The following is a 15,359-nucleotide window of genomic DNA, read 5'->3' on the forward strand; positions in this document are numbered from 1 at the left end:
CCTATTCGCTTTTGGATGTGGAGATTTTCCGAGGGAATCATACCGGAAAAATTTTCTTTGTGTTTCGGATTTCCGGTAAATTGTTTCCTTGGAAGGGAGCATTTCTGGAGTGACCGAAAAAACGATTAGTACTTAGGCTTTTTCAAATGAAAGTATGCTCAGGAGAATTTTTCAGACTGAATATTTTGTGAGCTATTATAAGGGGGGGGGGAATTTCCAGCGAAGATGGAATTGTCAATAAGAAACTTGACGGGGAGGGTTTTATTTTACGTGGGAAGACTTTCCAAGGAGGAGTCTTTTGAGGGGAGGACATTTTTCAGGGAGCATGAGCCATATTTACCGACATTATTTTAAAACGGTAAGAAATTAAACAAGGAATATTTATTTTAATTATATAAGGAAATATTATATTTTAAAATAAGGAAAAGTTTTTTCGACTAGCAGTAAGAAGTAAAATTAAAATTCAAAACGAACAGAAATTATTCCGTATATGAAGTGGTAGCCCCTCCTCAATAACTTGCTCTTTACGCTAAAGTTTAAATGTTTCTTAAAATATTTTAAGAACGAATCCTGAGACACAAGGGTCGTTATATTAGAATAAGAACCTTTTTTTAAAACTGCTAAAAACTTTAGCGTGAAGAGCAAGGCATTGAGAAGGGAAAACACCTTCAAATGCGGTATAATTTCTGTTCGTTTAGAGTGTCAATTTTGCTCCTTACTTTCAGTTGAAAAAACTTGCTTTTCAAATTGATTAATTATTATTCCCGTGTTTCTATCTATATTTCCATTTAATAAAGGACTTTAATAATCCTTGGATTCTTAGATTTATTGACGACAATAAAACGGAAACTTTTGCCATGAATGACTTAGAAATGTTTTTATTTGAATACCTTAACACTTACCAATAAATATATAAACAGGCTCTTTTGAAAAAAAACTGTATATTAAAACATAGGTATAAAGGTATGTATCAAGATTGTTTACAGGCTGTGACTCAGGATAGTTTCACCCATAAGAATATTGAAAACTACGTAGGTATTCAACTCGTATGATTAAAAGTCTCACTCCGCACCAAGCCTAAGTTATAAATTAAAATATTGTTTAGCAAATATTGCTCAAAAGAACAAATGGTAAAATATTTTGACCGACCTTTGGCAAAGTATTTTACTTTTCTATTCTTCTGAATTGAAACTTTCTACTATTTTTACCTATTAATTTGTTCTTTGAGCTTCTAGAATTCGCTTATTCATGAATTGTACTTACAAGAAGCTATCAAAGGGGAGCGTATTTTATCACTTGAGCAATCTATTGGTGACGCTGAAAAATCTCTTAAAGAAGGAAAAATGGAATTAAACAAACTACATGAACAGTTCACCAAGGTAAGTTGTTTTTTCGACTTTTATGTGAATTATTCACTGGCAAAACCAAATTGTTCATATGGTCTATTAGTAGTCCACGTTAAGTAAACCTAAGCCAACCTAACTTGAAACAAGTTAAACCAATGTAACCTAGCTTAACATTCAATTATGCTGCCACCCATAACTGAATCCAACTAGATGGCAGTACATGAGGGATAAAAAATGCGTCGCCATATATGATTCGAAATGAATGTCTTTTTTCATAAACGACATAACTTTTTGACTTTATACAAACCTCAAGAACAAGCGATACTTTTCAAAAGGCTTTATAATAGCATTTCAGAAAAAGTTCTTTTCTTAATACTCCTCCTAAACCCGTTTTTCTAGTTAAAGTACACATCTTTTTTCACCAATAACATTACATTTCGTCTTTATGTATATCCCCAGCATCAAAGACCAACACCAAACAATATTTTTCAGAAGGCTTTTATTGTATCATTTCAAAAAAGTTCTTTTCTTAATATTCCTCCGAAACTCGTTGTTCAAGTTAGGGCACACATTTTTTCACTTCCCACCTTACTTTTTGACTTCCTGCATACCCCAACAACAAGCAATACTTTTCGAAAGACTTTATTAGTATCATTTCAGAAGAAGTTCTTTTCTTAATATTCCTCCTAAACCCTTTTCTCGAGGTGGAATACACATCTTTTTCACTCCCATTATCACTTTTCGGCTTTATGTTTATCCCAACACCAAACAATACCTTTCAAAAGGCTTTATTATATCATTTCAGCACAAGTTGTTTCCTATTATTCCTACTGAACCCTGTTTTTTCAAGTTGGAGTACATATGTTTGTTCATTTCAAATCTTATTTTTTGACTTTATGCTTACCCCAATACCAAGCAATACCTTTCACAAGGCTTTATTATATCACTTCAGGACAAGTTCTTTTTGTAATATTCCTCTTAACCCCGTTTTTTTCCAGCTGGAGTACACATCTCTTTCATTCCCAGCATTCCTTGTAGCCTTTATCCAAACCCCAACAGCAAGCAATACTTTTCAAAGGGCTTTATTATGTCATTTCAGAACAAGTTCTTTTCTTAATATTCTGCTTAATCTATTTTTTCAAGTTGGAGCACACATCTCTTTTCACTCCCAGCCTTACTTTTTGAAATTTTGCATACCTCAACACCAAGAAGTACTTTTCATAAGGCTTTATTGTGTCATTTCAAAACAAGTTTTTTTCTTAATATTCCTCCTAAGCACATTTTTTCGATTTGGAGTACACATCTTTTTTCAATCCCAGCGTCACATTTCGACTTCATGCATATCCAATTAACAAACAATACTTTTTAAAAGGCTTTATTGTATAATTTCAGAATAAGTTATTTTCTATATACTTCCTAAACCGGTTTTTAGGAGTACACACGTTTTTTCACACCCAAAATTAATTGTCGACTTTATACATACTCCAACGCCAAGCAGTACTTTTCATAAGGCTTAATTGTATCATTTCAGAACAGGTTTTTTCTTAATATTCCTCTTAACCCCGTTTTTTTTCAAGTTGGAGTACACATCTTTTTCATTCCCAACATTACTTTTCGGCTTTATCCGAAGCCCAACAGCAAGCAATACTTTCAAAATGATTTATTGTGTCCTTCAGAATAAGTTATATTTTTTAACGTTCTCAAACCGTTTTTTTTTAATTGGAGTACACGTCTTTTTTTTACTCCCATCATTACATTTTGAATTTACCCCAACACCAAGCAATACTTTTTTGCATATTTGTTTTTTCACAGTCTCAACGCCTATTAGTTCCCTAGAGAGAGAGAGAGAAAGAGAGAGAGATAGAGAGAGAGAGAGAGAGGGAGGGAGGAAGAGAGAGGAGTAAACGATCAACTAAAATACATAACCGAAAGAAAAACAAATCATTTTAAAACATTCAGAAACGTAATAGTAGAATAATACACATTTTCACTCTTTTCTCATGAGGTGAGTCAATCCGTTGTCCTCAACGGGCTTCATGATTGCACTCAATCCATGTTGCACTCTGGACATATGCATTGTATTCACTTTTGCTGCAAAACATAATTGTTCTTCTAACTTAAATCTACCAATCGATATGACATATCTACCAAACTTCTCATCCTATTCATGTGTTAGTCGACAATGATCTCCCATGACAACTATTACATTGAGAGCTCGTGTCTTCCTATCGCCACTGTCAACTCCTTCAAGGTGCAATAGTCGAAAACCACTCTTTTTTTTAATATTTGAACGTTTTGCTTGCTTGAAACAATGTAAACTAATCCAATGTCTGTGTGGAACTGCGATACTAACTTGCTCACCAACAAACTTTTATGCCAATGATTACTTTATGGGTACCGTGCGTCTGGCCTAATATTTTTCCAACTTGAAACAATGTAAACTAATCCGATGTCTATGTGGAACTGTGATACTAACTTACTCACCATCAAACTTCTATACCAATGATTATGTTTCAGGTACAGTGCGTCTGGCCGCTTATATCCTAAGACCGTTTTCACAGAGAAATAAGAGCTGGAATGCATTTACAAGAATTTCCTTATTGCCCCAAAAATTATGACAACGCTATATGTGTATAGGGATCTGCTTGTATCCATTAGGTTTCACCAAGAAAATTTGCATATATGTTTTTCTAGAAAATGTTAAGACTCTCCTAATAGTTCTTAGCTGGATAAAAAGGACTAGCAGTTCAAAATAGTTGTAGGAACTGTGGGATTACATAGCACCTAAATTCACAGAGTAACTCCGATGTACATGGCGCTTAAATTCACATCTGAGATCCCAGGGTACATAGCGCTTAAATTCACAGATGGGACACTACTTTTCTTGCTTCAATCTCTGCATAGGAACTTTTAGTATCGACTCTACCCTAACGTTACCATGTACAATAGTGGTTATATGGTTACCATGTACCATATAACATGGTGTGCAAATTCAGAAAAAAGCACAAAGAAACGAAAAAAGTGTCAGGGCCGTCTGTTCCGCTGATATTTAACTGAAATGAATCTTAGAAAGATCTTTAGATTTTTAGGCGGAATGTATTAATGCGGAAATATACAATCTACACAAGTAGACCATTTGGCTATAGGCCATGTTTTTACTAATAAATAGGAGAAGAATTTGCTCTTTCTGAAATTCCTGGCATTGGTGACTTTTCACTTAGCAAGGGTAAAACATCGTGTTTTGGACCCTTGCACAAGACCTCTCATCATCAACTTTGCTTCGGCATCAGCCCCAATCTACAGTCAATGCCAGATTATAACCTGGTTTGAAGGATGAGAAGAGTTAAAAAACAAGGACAATGGGGTTCTATCTGACAGACTCTCTAGTCCTCAAATTAGGCTGTTTTCTTGAGTATCTAGTCAAACTTTTCTTGTAAGGAAATTTAATAAATGGATCTATTTAGGTTTTTAAGCCGACATACTGTGTTAGTGCGTAAAGTTATAAATAATAAAAACACAAGAACAAATGAGTTTCAGGATTTTCACTTGTTTTAGTGCTTGGTAAAAGAATGTATCTGAGAATTATTGCTTCTACAAGAATAGACCACTTGATCGTTTGCCTTTTTTATGTCTTTAAGAAAAGGTAATTAAATTAAAAGATAGATAAATAAAAATAAAATGAAGAGTTTTTGGTGTCTCTTAAGCTTGGTTTAAAATATTTGTCTTTAGTGACGGAGGATCGCTTACCAGAGACACCATTTTAATTTCCTTTGAAAGTTTCGAAAGAAAGAGCTAATAATCTTCCTTGAGCGAGGCTGAGTCAGTTGGAAATACTTTTTCTGTTGCTGTTTTCTGGGAATAATTTCCTTTTTCTCAAAATTTGTTAAAAAGATAGTGTTCTCAAGATGGATAGGGGCCCAAGGCCCTAAATTTATACCCCAATAAATTTCCTTGGTTTCAACTCAAAATTGCCAGCTTTCTCAGCTACTGAATAGTATGAGGTCGTGAAACGACACGATTTTAGTTAGACTAAACCTCTCAGGTGAGGTGGTCTAAATAAAAAATTATAATAATCTCGAATCTATTGCCAACTACTAATGTCTCTCGCAATTGTTTAGATGAAGATGACATGCTTGAATTACAAGAAAGAAAAAAGAGTGGACCTTGAAAAAATCAAAAATGCTGAGAGAAAATGCCATCAGAGTTTGAATGAGCTGAGATTGAAAAACGATGCTATACAACAGCTGAAAAGACATATCCAAAATATGGAAGAGGATTTTGACATTATTTGTGAAAATATTAATGATCTTAGGACACTCCAAAGTATTGTCAAGGTAGGAAACAAAAATATTATGATTGTTTTTGTAGATAAATATTAACAAAGATGTCTAAACAATTCACCGAATATTAAACCAAAGGTATATTAAACCAAAGAAGAGCGGAAGTGAAGTCATACTTTAATTAAAGTGTAAAGCAAACAAAAATCTTAATCATTAATTAAATGAAATCCAAAATGAATCCGGTTCAATTAAAGATTCGGTCATTTCTTTAACTGACCGGATCTTTAGTATTTGCTCTTCAATATTTTTGAGGAATTGTCTTATCTAAGAAAAATGCTAATGAGTAACATGTACCCAGAGTAGTCAATTAACCAGACTTTTTCAAAAAGAAGAAAAAAATTTCTAGAGATTTCGAAAGAATTCTTGGAAGCAACTCAGGAGAAGAAGGTTTTTGTTCCTTACCACATGTACCCGGGCTAATTGAAAAACTTAAAAGAATTTTACACAGTAATGGTATAAATTCAGCTTTAAAAGGGTGATAATGCTTTGGGTGGTTTTCTAAATTCTGGGAAGGATCTAACTTCTTTGGGACAACAAACTGGGGTTTACTAGATCCCCAGTACTTGTGGAAGCTCACATGTGGAAAGCAGTAACGAAAATTTGGAGGTGAGATAAATAAAGCATAAACACTCTATTTCATCACCTTAAAGTAAAATTATTAGCCTGAACATTTCAGTTCAGCCCTTTCGGAACATATTCTGATTTTCTAGATCGTTTTATTTTGATCGATAATGTTTCTGTAATTTTTAGGGGGCCGAGGTTTAAAGAAATATTTTTGTAAGACTCTTAAAATTAAAAACATTTTGAAATTAAGAGTATTTTCAAAGAATGAAATCATTTTTATGCATTCCTAAAAAGGCCTTATGCCAGATTTGCCATGTTAAGATTGTATAAAAGTGATGCCATTTCATTTCTTGATAGATAAGTCTATCTATCATCCGTCCATACTTATCATCCGTCGATTTACAATAGTTTATTATAATCAGATAGAGTAAAGTTTAATTCAGTCAATGCTATTAACCTCTATCCAAGTGTTAGTTCATTTCATGCTAACGAACCGGATCTAGGAAGGTCAAAGGCTACCGTTTTTGCTTTAAAAAGAATTAAATAAAAAAAACAAGTTTTTTTAACTGAAATTAAGGAGCGACATTAAAACTTATAACGAACAGAAATTACTTCGTATATGAAAGGGGCTGCTTCCTCATCAACGCCCTGCTCTTTAAGCTAAAGTTTGACTCTTTCTCTCACCTCTACTTTTTAAAACAGTAAAAAACTTTAGTGTAAAGAGAGGGGCGTTGATGAGGGAGCAGCCCCTTTCATATACGAAGTAATTTCTGTTCGTTTTAAGTTTTAATGTCGCTCCTTACTTTCAGTTAAAAAAATTTCTTTTTTTATTTAATTTCTGAATGTTTTTGAATCATTGCATGTTTTGATTTTGGCTCTCCGCAGATGAATAATTAAAACGAAATTTGCAATTTTTTTTTTTTTTGCTAAATGGCTTTCTCATAGTTCTGATCGAATGATTTTGAGAAAAAAAGAAGCGGGGAGGAGGCTTAGATGCCTTCCGATCTTTTGGTTACTTAAAAAGGCAACTAGAACTTTTAATTTTTTACGAATGTTTTATTTGTAAAAGATATACGTAACTTACAAATCAGCTTGCGTACCGAACTTCTGTATTCTCATGTTTTTATTACGTATATGAGGGGGTTCACCCCGTCGTCAGTACCTCGCTCTTTACACTAAAGCTTAAATTTTGTCGTAATTCCTTAAGAATGACCCCTGAATCACAAAAGCCGTAGAATAAATAGTTGAAATTACTAAAAATACTTTAGCGTAAAGAGCGAGGTATTAGGACGAGGTGAGCCCCTCATATGCGGTAATTATTTCTGTTCGTTTCAAGTTTTAATGCTGCTTCTTACTTCCAGCTGAAAAAAGTTTTTCATATTCATGTTTTCATTGTTTTTTTTTTAAATATTGCTAGAAAATCCTGCGCTCCCTTCATGGAAATTTTCTTCCCCCATGACAAATTCCTCGATGGAAGTTCCCCAGCATATCCCCCTCTTCTCAACCCCTCCTCCCAACCAAAAAATCCCCCTGAAAACGTCTGTACATTTCCCAGTAACCATTACTATATGTAAGTACCGGTCAAAGTTAGTAACTTGTAGCCCCTCCCAGGGCGACTGTAGGAGGGGGGGAGTAAGTTGTCCCAGAAGACATAGTTATAAGTTTTTTCGACTACGCTGGATAAAATGGCTATCTAATAATTTTGATCCGGTGACTTTGGGAAAATAATTAGCTTGGGAGGGGACTAGGTGCCCTCCAATTTTTTTGGTCGCTTAAAAAGGGCACTAGAACTTTTTATTTTCATTAGAATGAGCCCTCTCGCAACATTCTAGGACTACTGGGTCAACATGATCACCCCTGGGAAAAAAACAAAAACAAACAAACAAATAAACACGCATCCGTGATCTGCCTTCTGGCAAAAAATAAAAAATTCCACATTTTTGTACATAGGATCTTAAAACTTCTACAATAAGGTTCTCTGATACGCTGAACCTGATGGTGTGATTTTTGTTAAGACTCTATCACTTTTAGGGGGTGTTTCTCTCTATTTTTTAAAATAATGCAAATTTTCTCAGGCTCGTAACTTATGATGGGGAAGACTAAACTTGATGAAACTTATATATTTAAAATTAGCATTAAATTTCAATTCTTTTGATGTAGCTATTGGTATCAAAATTCCACTTTTTAGATTTTTGGTTACTATTGAGCCGGGTCACTCCTTACTACAGTTCGTTACCACGAACTGTCTATTAAAAAGATACTATCCTTACTTGAGCTTTTATTTATCGTTATGGAAGACACTTTGGTCTTCAAAATTATCTTAAAAAAATTTATCGGACGATTTCAAGAAAAAAGAGGCATGGGAGGGGGCCTAGTTGCCCTCCAATCTTTTTGGTCACGCCAAAAGGTCCCTATAGCGTTTAACTTCCGAATGAGGTATCTTCTGATATTCTTGGATCACTAGGTCGATTAAATCACCCCTGAGGGAAAAAAAAATCCGTGATCTTTCTTCTGGCAAGAACTCAAAATTCCACGTTTTTGCCGATGCGAGATTGAAACATATATAATAGAGTTCTCTGATACGTTGAACCTGATAGTGTCATTTTCATTATTATGCTATGATTTTTAGGGGGTGTTTCTCCCTTTTTTTGAAAATTAGCCGAATTTTCTCAGGCTACTAGCCCTTGGTGGGTAAGACTAAACTTAAAGAAACCTATAGTTGAAATTAGCAACATAAGCCGATTGTTTTAACATATCTATTTTTATCGGACGATATTAAATTTATCGGACGATTTCAAGAAAAAAGAGGCATGGGAGGGGGCCTAGTTGCCCTCCAATCTTTTTGGTCACGCAAAAAGGGCCCTATAGCGTTTAACTTCCGAATGAGGTATCTTCTGATATTCTTGGATCACTAGGTCGATTAAATCACCTAGGTTGATTAAATCACCTTGGTGGGTAAGACTAAACTTAAAGAAACCTATAGTTGAAATTAGCAACATAAGCCGATTGTTTTAACATATCTATTTTTATCAAATTACTGTTTTTACTGCTTCGGTTGCTATTGAGTTGCTGCTTCGGCCGCTGCTCCTTATTACAGTTCGTTACCACGAACTTTTAAAATATTTTTCTTTTTTTAAATTGATTTGGTTAAAATTTAAAGTCCCAAAGACAGCTCAATTAAAGTTTCAGTACCAAAGAAACTTCGTCAGGAAACAAATATGGCTGCAATAAATTTCGACGTCTTATTTTTAGTTTAATTTTTAAACAACCAATCAAAACTATCTTTAATAAATGAGCAGAAAATGCATTTATTCAAGCAAACAAGAAGATGACACAAAATATAACGGAATAAGATTCTTACAATTAAACATTCAATTAAGATTTGTCTATGATCTATAGTAAAAGTCGGTTAAAAAACAGTTTTTTCCTTTTTCTGCTTTATAGAGCCGGGCTATTGCCTTAAAAACCATCAAACCTTACCTGGAAAGGGATTTTAAAGCTTATTTTAAACTAAAATAGAGCAAAGTTTTATAAAAGAGACTCCTGTTGAGGAAGGAAAAAATTTGTGTCAGACAGGAAAAGGGCCATGGAATTCAAAGTTCTCCATAGATGAACCTTAGTCTAATATCTAAATTGCTTTGTATTTCTAACAATCGTCTTTTAATATAAAACAAAGTGCTACGTAGTAGCACGAGAACACAAAATTTTGACCGCGTGTGATGCCGAAGAAGTATCCTGGTACCTTATTAAAGCCATTGCAGAATAAGTGAAGAAAGACCCTTCTACAATCCTATTTAAGTTTGAATCATCCGGTCGGACTCTAGGGAAAATGTGACAAATATTATCAGACACCTAAGAACAATTGCATGTCGTTTGTGGAAAATATTAATTCTACGAGACATAAAAAGTTTTCATACAAGACTATAAAAGTTTTTTTCCTGAAAATGTGAAAAAAAAATCGGTCTCGGGACGTTCTTTTGCTATGTAACATGTCTCATAAGATAATTGTTAGTTGCGATCTGGGGCTGTGTATGCAACTGGCTGGAATACTCAAGTTAGAATCAATCATGGCCAAAAAGTTGTGAGCTTCTACGCTCAGAAGTGTGGAGTCGAAAATCTTGAAATACTCTGGAAATAGCTTGACTTAATAACACAGTTTCTACCACCGCTATGGCCTTTAGACAAAAGGGTAGGCAATAGAATGAATCGAAATCGACTGTTTCTGTCATTCTATTACTATTTTTTGTTTTGATGTTTGTCACCACTCATCAGATGTGAACCATGCCGGTTTAATTTACATGGCTGTCTTTTTAAGTTTATGAAAAAATACGTTTATTTGAAATGTTTGATATTTAGTATTAAATAGTTCAATTCTTTCATTTGACATATTGTTAATTGCATTTGAGATGTTGCAATATTCATCATTTGGATTATATGCATCTTCAAAAGTCGCACTTAAATTGAATTCTATTGAATGCTAAAATCATGTGTTAATCGAGAAAAATATGCAGTTTTATTATAAGCGTGTGCAAGCACGGATGCGTAACCAAAAATGTGTTTTTTTTTATTCTTGTTAGTTCCCAAAGGTATAAAATACATCATTTTTTTTAAAGTGAGCCATTAAGCACCTCTATGTGATATTCCAGGGCCCTGATAGCTCCAAAGGAAAAAAACGAAAAAAAAAGATGCCTTCGATGAAGAATATCGTTGCTGCAGCCACTTTTCTAGTTTTTCATGCCAATTGATTTTCCTTGTTGTTCTTGCCAACAAGGAAAAAGACAACACTTAAGATAAACGATAGCGATTACGGATAAGGAGGTTCTAAAAAAGTAATTCTAGTCCTGATCTGACACCATTTTAGGAGTTATGAGATATTGTAAGACGTGATCATCTCCTACTAGGCTGCTAGCTACCACTGCAAATCTGATCCGCTGTCTCTACAACCCTGATACAGATGATACTTGCATAATCCTCACTATTAATAAAGTATAACGATCCTTTATGTAATCTATTTAAATATTTTAACTACTATTGGCTATAGTTTCTTCTTTAATATAAAAACATAGAATGACGTGTCGAATTCCTTAAATCAAAAGAAAAAAGAACTCATTTTAAGATTTTCGGGTATTTTTCTAGTTAGAATTAAAAAGTTAAAATTATTGCCGAGACATCATAAATGCTTATGAAGTTTAAATAATAGCTTTAGTGATTTTGAACTGAAAACTAACATAAAATAAAGTTTATCTTGATTTTTTTTTTCTATGGAAATGTAGCACGTTATAGAGATGCTCAGTATAGGAGTTAAGCCAAAAAAGTTTTGTTCCAGCAGACAATTGTAACTTCGAACTGAGAGATGAAATGAAGTTATTTTATCTAAAATTATCAGGAATTATTCTAGTTTTAATTGACAAGTCGGATATTTTGTTATAGCCCTAAAAAAATTACTACATTCTATACGACTATATTGATATGCTTTTTATAATTTTAGATAGCTTTAAAATGAGATATGACAATTTTTTATTTATGTGCCTTTCATAATGTTAATATAGAATTACAGAATTACAGAATTATTTTTATTCTGAATTTTTTATTTACAGAATTAATTATAGAATTACTACATTCTATACGACTATATTGATATGCTTTTTATAATTGTAGATAACTTTAAAATGAGATATGACAATTTTTTATTTATATGCCTTTCATAATGTTAGAAATATGATCCCTTTTGTAACTATATCAATTTCGATTTAGAATTAGTGCTGAAACACTTTAAATGTTTTTGCATTTCGTATAATAATTACTTTTTATCGAAACTACTTTTTATAGTAAAAAATATTTGAATGCTGCACGTATGGATGATGCCATCTGTTTTCGTAGTGTAGCATTGTCAAATACTCTAGCAATTATGATTTTTCCATGACCTTTCAATTTCAGGAAATACGGATAAGCAAGAATGATAATACTGGAAAGAAAAAACAAGAAAAATTCACTTCCATGGAAAGTGGATCATATTCTGACACCCAACGGACTGAAAGAGTTCTCAGTACCATGAGAAATACCCTGAAGCAAGAAAGAGCAAAATTTGAAAGTGAAAAGAAAAAGTTACTTCAGGTATTATGTAATATCATGTAATAGTATGTAATAGCATAATCTTAGGAAATGAAAGAGAAGTGAAGAGTATAATATTCATAGTCTCATGTAATGAAGACTTCGATATTTTTCACGGTAGTATTTTCTTTCTAAACAAGTTTCGGAGCTAAAATCAATCCCTTTTTAAGTAAGCATAAAAAAGATTACTATGAAACGCTACATTATCGGAAGAAAAAAAAGACCTTTCACCTGTACTTAAGGACATCCACAGATATTAATAATTATAAAACAGAAAAACACGAAAACACAGCCAAAAAAAGGAAAACGAAGGGAGGGAAAAAATATATATCTTTACTCCCTGTGGAGACTCTAGAACGGTAATATAATGAATAAAAAGAGCGGTACAAAATTATCCCTTCTTCAGTTCAAATATATATTTTTTCTTTCTATTTCTTAACCTTGAGCTAAAAAAAAAATCCGGAAGGCATTGTTATGATTTCTCTTCTGCTACTATGTAATTACAAGTTGGCTAAATAATAATCTAAAACATCGTTTCCAGTCCTCCAACTAATGTTTAGTTTCCTTTAGGAAAACATCACGCTGCTGAGCACACTGCAGAAGAAAGAAGAGAGCAAGTAGATTCCAAATGCTGATTTGACACTTCAGTGCTTATTCACATTCAGTTCACTGGCTGGCTATTTTATTGCAGTGCTTTATTTGAATATTTGTAGATTTTATTACTTGAATTTGGTCGAAAAATAAAAGAAAGCCACAAAATGGTATCAAGAGCTGATCAATTATAACATTTAGCCAATGACCAAAATTAAAATGAAGAAGACTCAAAAGCAAAGTATTTAGATTAATATGTTAAAATTTACCTTTTTTTTGCATTCGTTGCCATAATTCCTTGAAACGATTTTATGTTTTTAGTAGCTTCTTAAATAAAAAAGTAAATAAAAAGTCAAACGTACTAACTCTGTGGTGGATCTAGGGTACCTTTTGAGGAAATGGATCAAAGAAGATGGGGGGATGCACAGCTATTTTAAACACATTTTCATTACTCAAGCTAAAGTTTTGATAAAAGGACCGTCCCTTTTTCTTTGAAACTATAATTTCGTAGATTCAAGACAATGATCAGAGTGTCCCAGCTATCTATGGTGTATAGGAAAAGTGTAATTTTATAATTCTATGGTTCTTATAACTTCAGCAAGGTTCGGCTGATCCCATGGCTACCCCCCTCTCTCAACACCTTCTGACTGTGCTTTCGCTTGAACAATTGGTACTATTTCTGACGGCATTCGCGCCATTCTAATTAAAGATAATATTTTTCAAGGCAGCTGATTGAAGTTATGTAGTAATAGCCCTCTGGCCGTCAAAAAGGGATTTTCGATTGCAAAATCAGGCTAATGAATTATTGTGATTTGTTGCTTTCTATATTTTTCGCGTAACTTGTAGGTTATTTTGTACTTTTCGAATTGTTGCCTCAACCTAGAAGTATTTTTGATTATGTGTTGTTGCATTCTCCTGTGGATTCAGTCGTCCCGGGCTGCTCTACTTCCTCACTTGAAAAGTGACTAATTTATTAGCTACTTATTAAAAAAAAATTCTGAGAATTTTGGTATTGACTGAATCAAACAATGGCCAAAAACAGCGACACTTTTGCAACTAATTGCAAGACAAAAAATTTCAAAAAAAAACTTTTCAAAGAAAGGTAGAGGACGATATTAAGACCTGAAAAGAACAGAAATAAATCTGTATAATAATTCAAATCAAAAATGGACTTAGAAGGATGAAAGCCTAAGCCTGCTTGGGGATTTCCCTTTGTTCTTATTCACTTAATCCCCATGCCGGGATGGCGTTGAAAGCGCCGTCAGCTTTCTCCACGTTGGGTTTTCTGCAGCAAAGGACTCTGCATCAGACAGCAAAATTCCAGCCTGGTCCAGCAAACTGCTGATACTCTCATTCCATCGGAACTTGGGTCTTCCTCTTGGACGTTTCCAATCACTACTGGCTGGTTCAAAGTCATAAAGAATTCTATCCAGGGCTTTAGCAGGCAGTTTCACGAGTTTTTCAAAAGATGTCCGAACCAGCTCGACAACCAGGTTTGAAAAGGGTAACTGGAAAATCATACCGCGTAAGCAGAATACCCACTGAGTTCCTTCTGACTCATCTCCTGAGTAGAGGCTTCCCCTAGGCCACTCAGTGTGTTCCCGTGTGGTTGATAGGGAACGTCCAACAGAGATGCTGGGTACCTTCACTAGGAGGTGCGGAAGAAGGCAGACCTAGTCCCTGGGGGTCCATTATAGAAACTAGGGCACCTTCCTCCAGGGGTCGTAAATGCAGGTGGAGGATGAAGAAGGTCCCTAGATTACGCTCAGCAGGGCCCACCGGCGTGTGGACATGTCCCGTAAGCTACAAACCTTCTCCTAACAATGTGTTAAATTTCACGGAGAAGCTGAACACCATCGTAGAAGGATACTCTATTGGAGGACAACTGTGGCAGGCCGTAGGATCAATATTCATTAACAAAATCCTCTGCAAACTTGTTATGTAGCCCACCTACTGTGAATCATCTGACCACATCTGTCGGTCCCAAGTCTGGATAAAGTGAGAAGTGTTGGGTGACAGGCTTCCACCTTGTCCCCTGGACTTGTTTTGGCAAGGAAACCCATCTTGAAACGAAAAGCGTCAATCAAGCGTCGGATATTCCTTCCCACTTACGATGCAAAACTCAGCATGACCCTGGATATTCTGACGGTGGTGTTCGAACCACCCGAAGATTTAACCTCCTTGAAAAGAGTGGTATGAAAATTGCTATTTTGAATATTCTGACTCTGAATTTTCCAGGCGCTGAGCTACTTCTCACTAATGAACTCAAACAGTATTCTGTTGCTATTGCTGGCCTTAAAATAGCACATTTACTTGAAAAGGTAAGAAAGTATTCAGTGCTAACTACAGTCTAATTTGGTTGGGTACTGCTAACACAAAGAGAGGTGATATTAGTCTGGCTCTTCAT

General features: G+C 34.4%; 1 protein-coding gene across 1 annotated transcript in view; it reads left to right on the forward strand.

The window, feature by feature from the left end:
* The window catches only part of LOC136032581 (cilia- and flagella-associated protein 57-like), a 121,053-nt gene extending 107,744 nt beyond the window's left edge, over positions 1–13,309 (forward strand). The window contains exons 16-19 of the mRNA XM_065712851.1: positions 1,236–1,379; positions 5,465–5,680; positions 12,188–12,364; positions 12,932–13,309. Of these exons, the coding sequence (XP_065568923.1) occupies positions 1,236–1,379; positions 5,465–5,680; positions 12,188–12,364; positions 12,932–12,982 (588 nt within the window). The 3' untranslated portion in view covers positions 12,983–13,309. The remainder of the gene's footprint in view (positions 1–1,235; positions 1,380–5,464; positions 5,681–12,187; positions 12,365–12,931) is intronic.
* Positions 13,310–15,359: the final 2,050 nt, after the last annotated feature.

Source organism: Artemia franciscana, chromosome 11 (genome assembly GCF_032884065.1).
Source record: "Artemia franciscana chromosome 11, ASM3288406v1, whole genome shotgun sequence".
NCBI classification, from domain to species: domain Eukaryota; kingdom Metazoa; phylum Arthropoda; class Branchiopoda; order Anostraca; family Artemiidae; genus Artemia; species Artemia franciscana.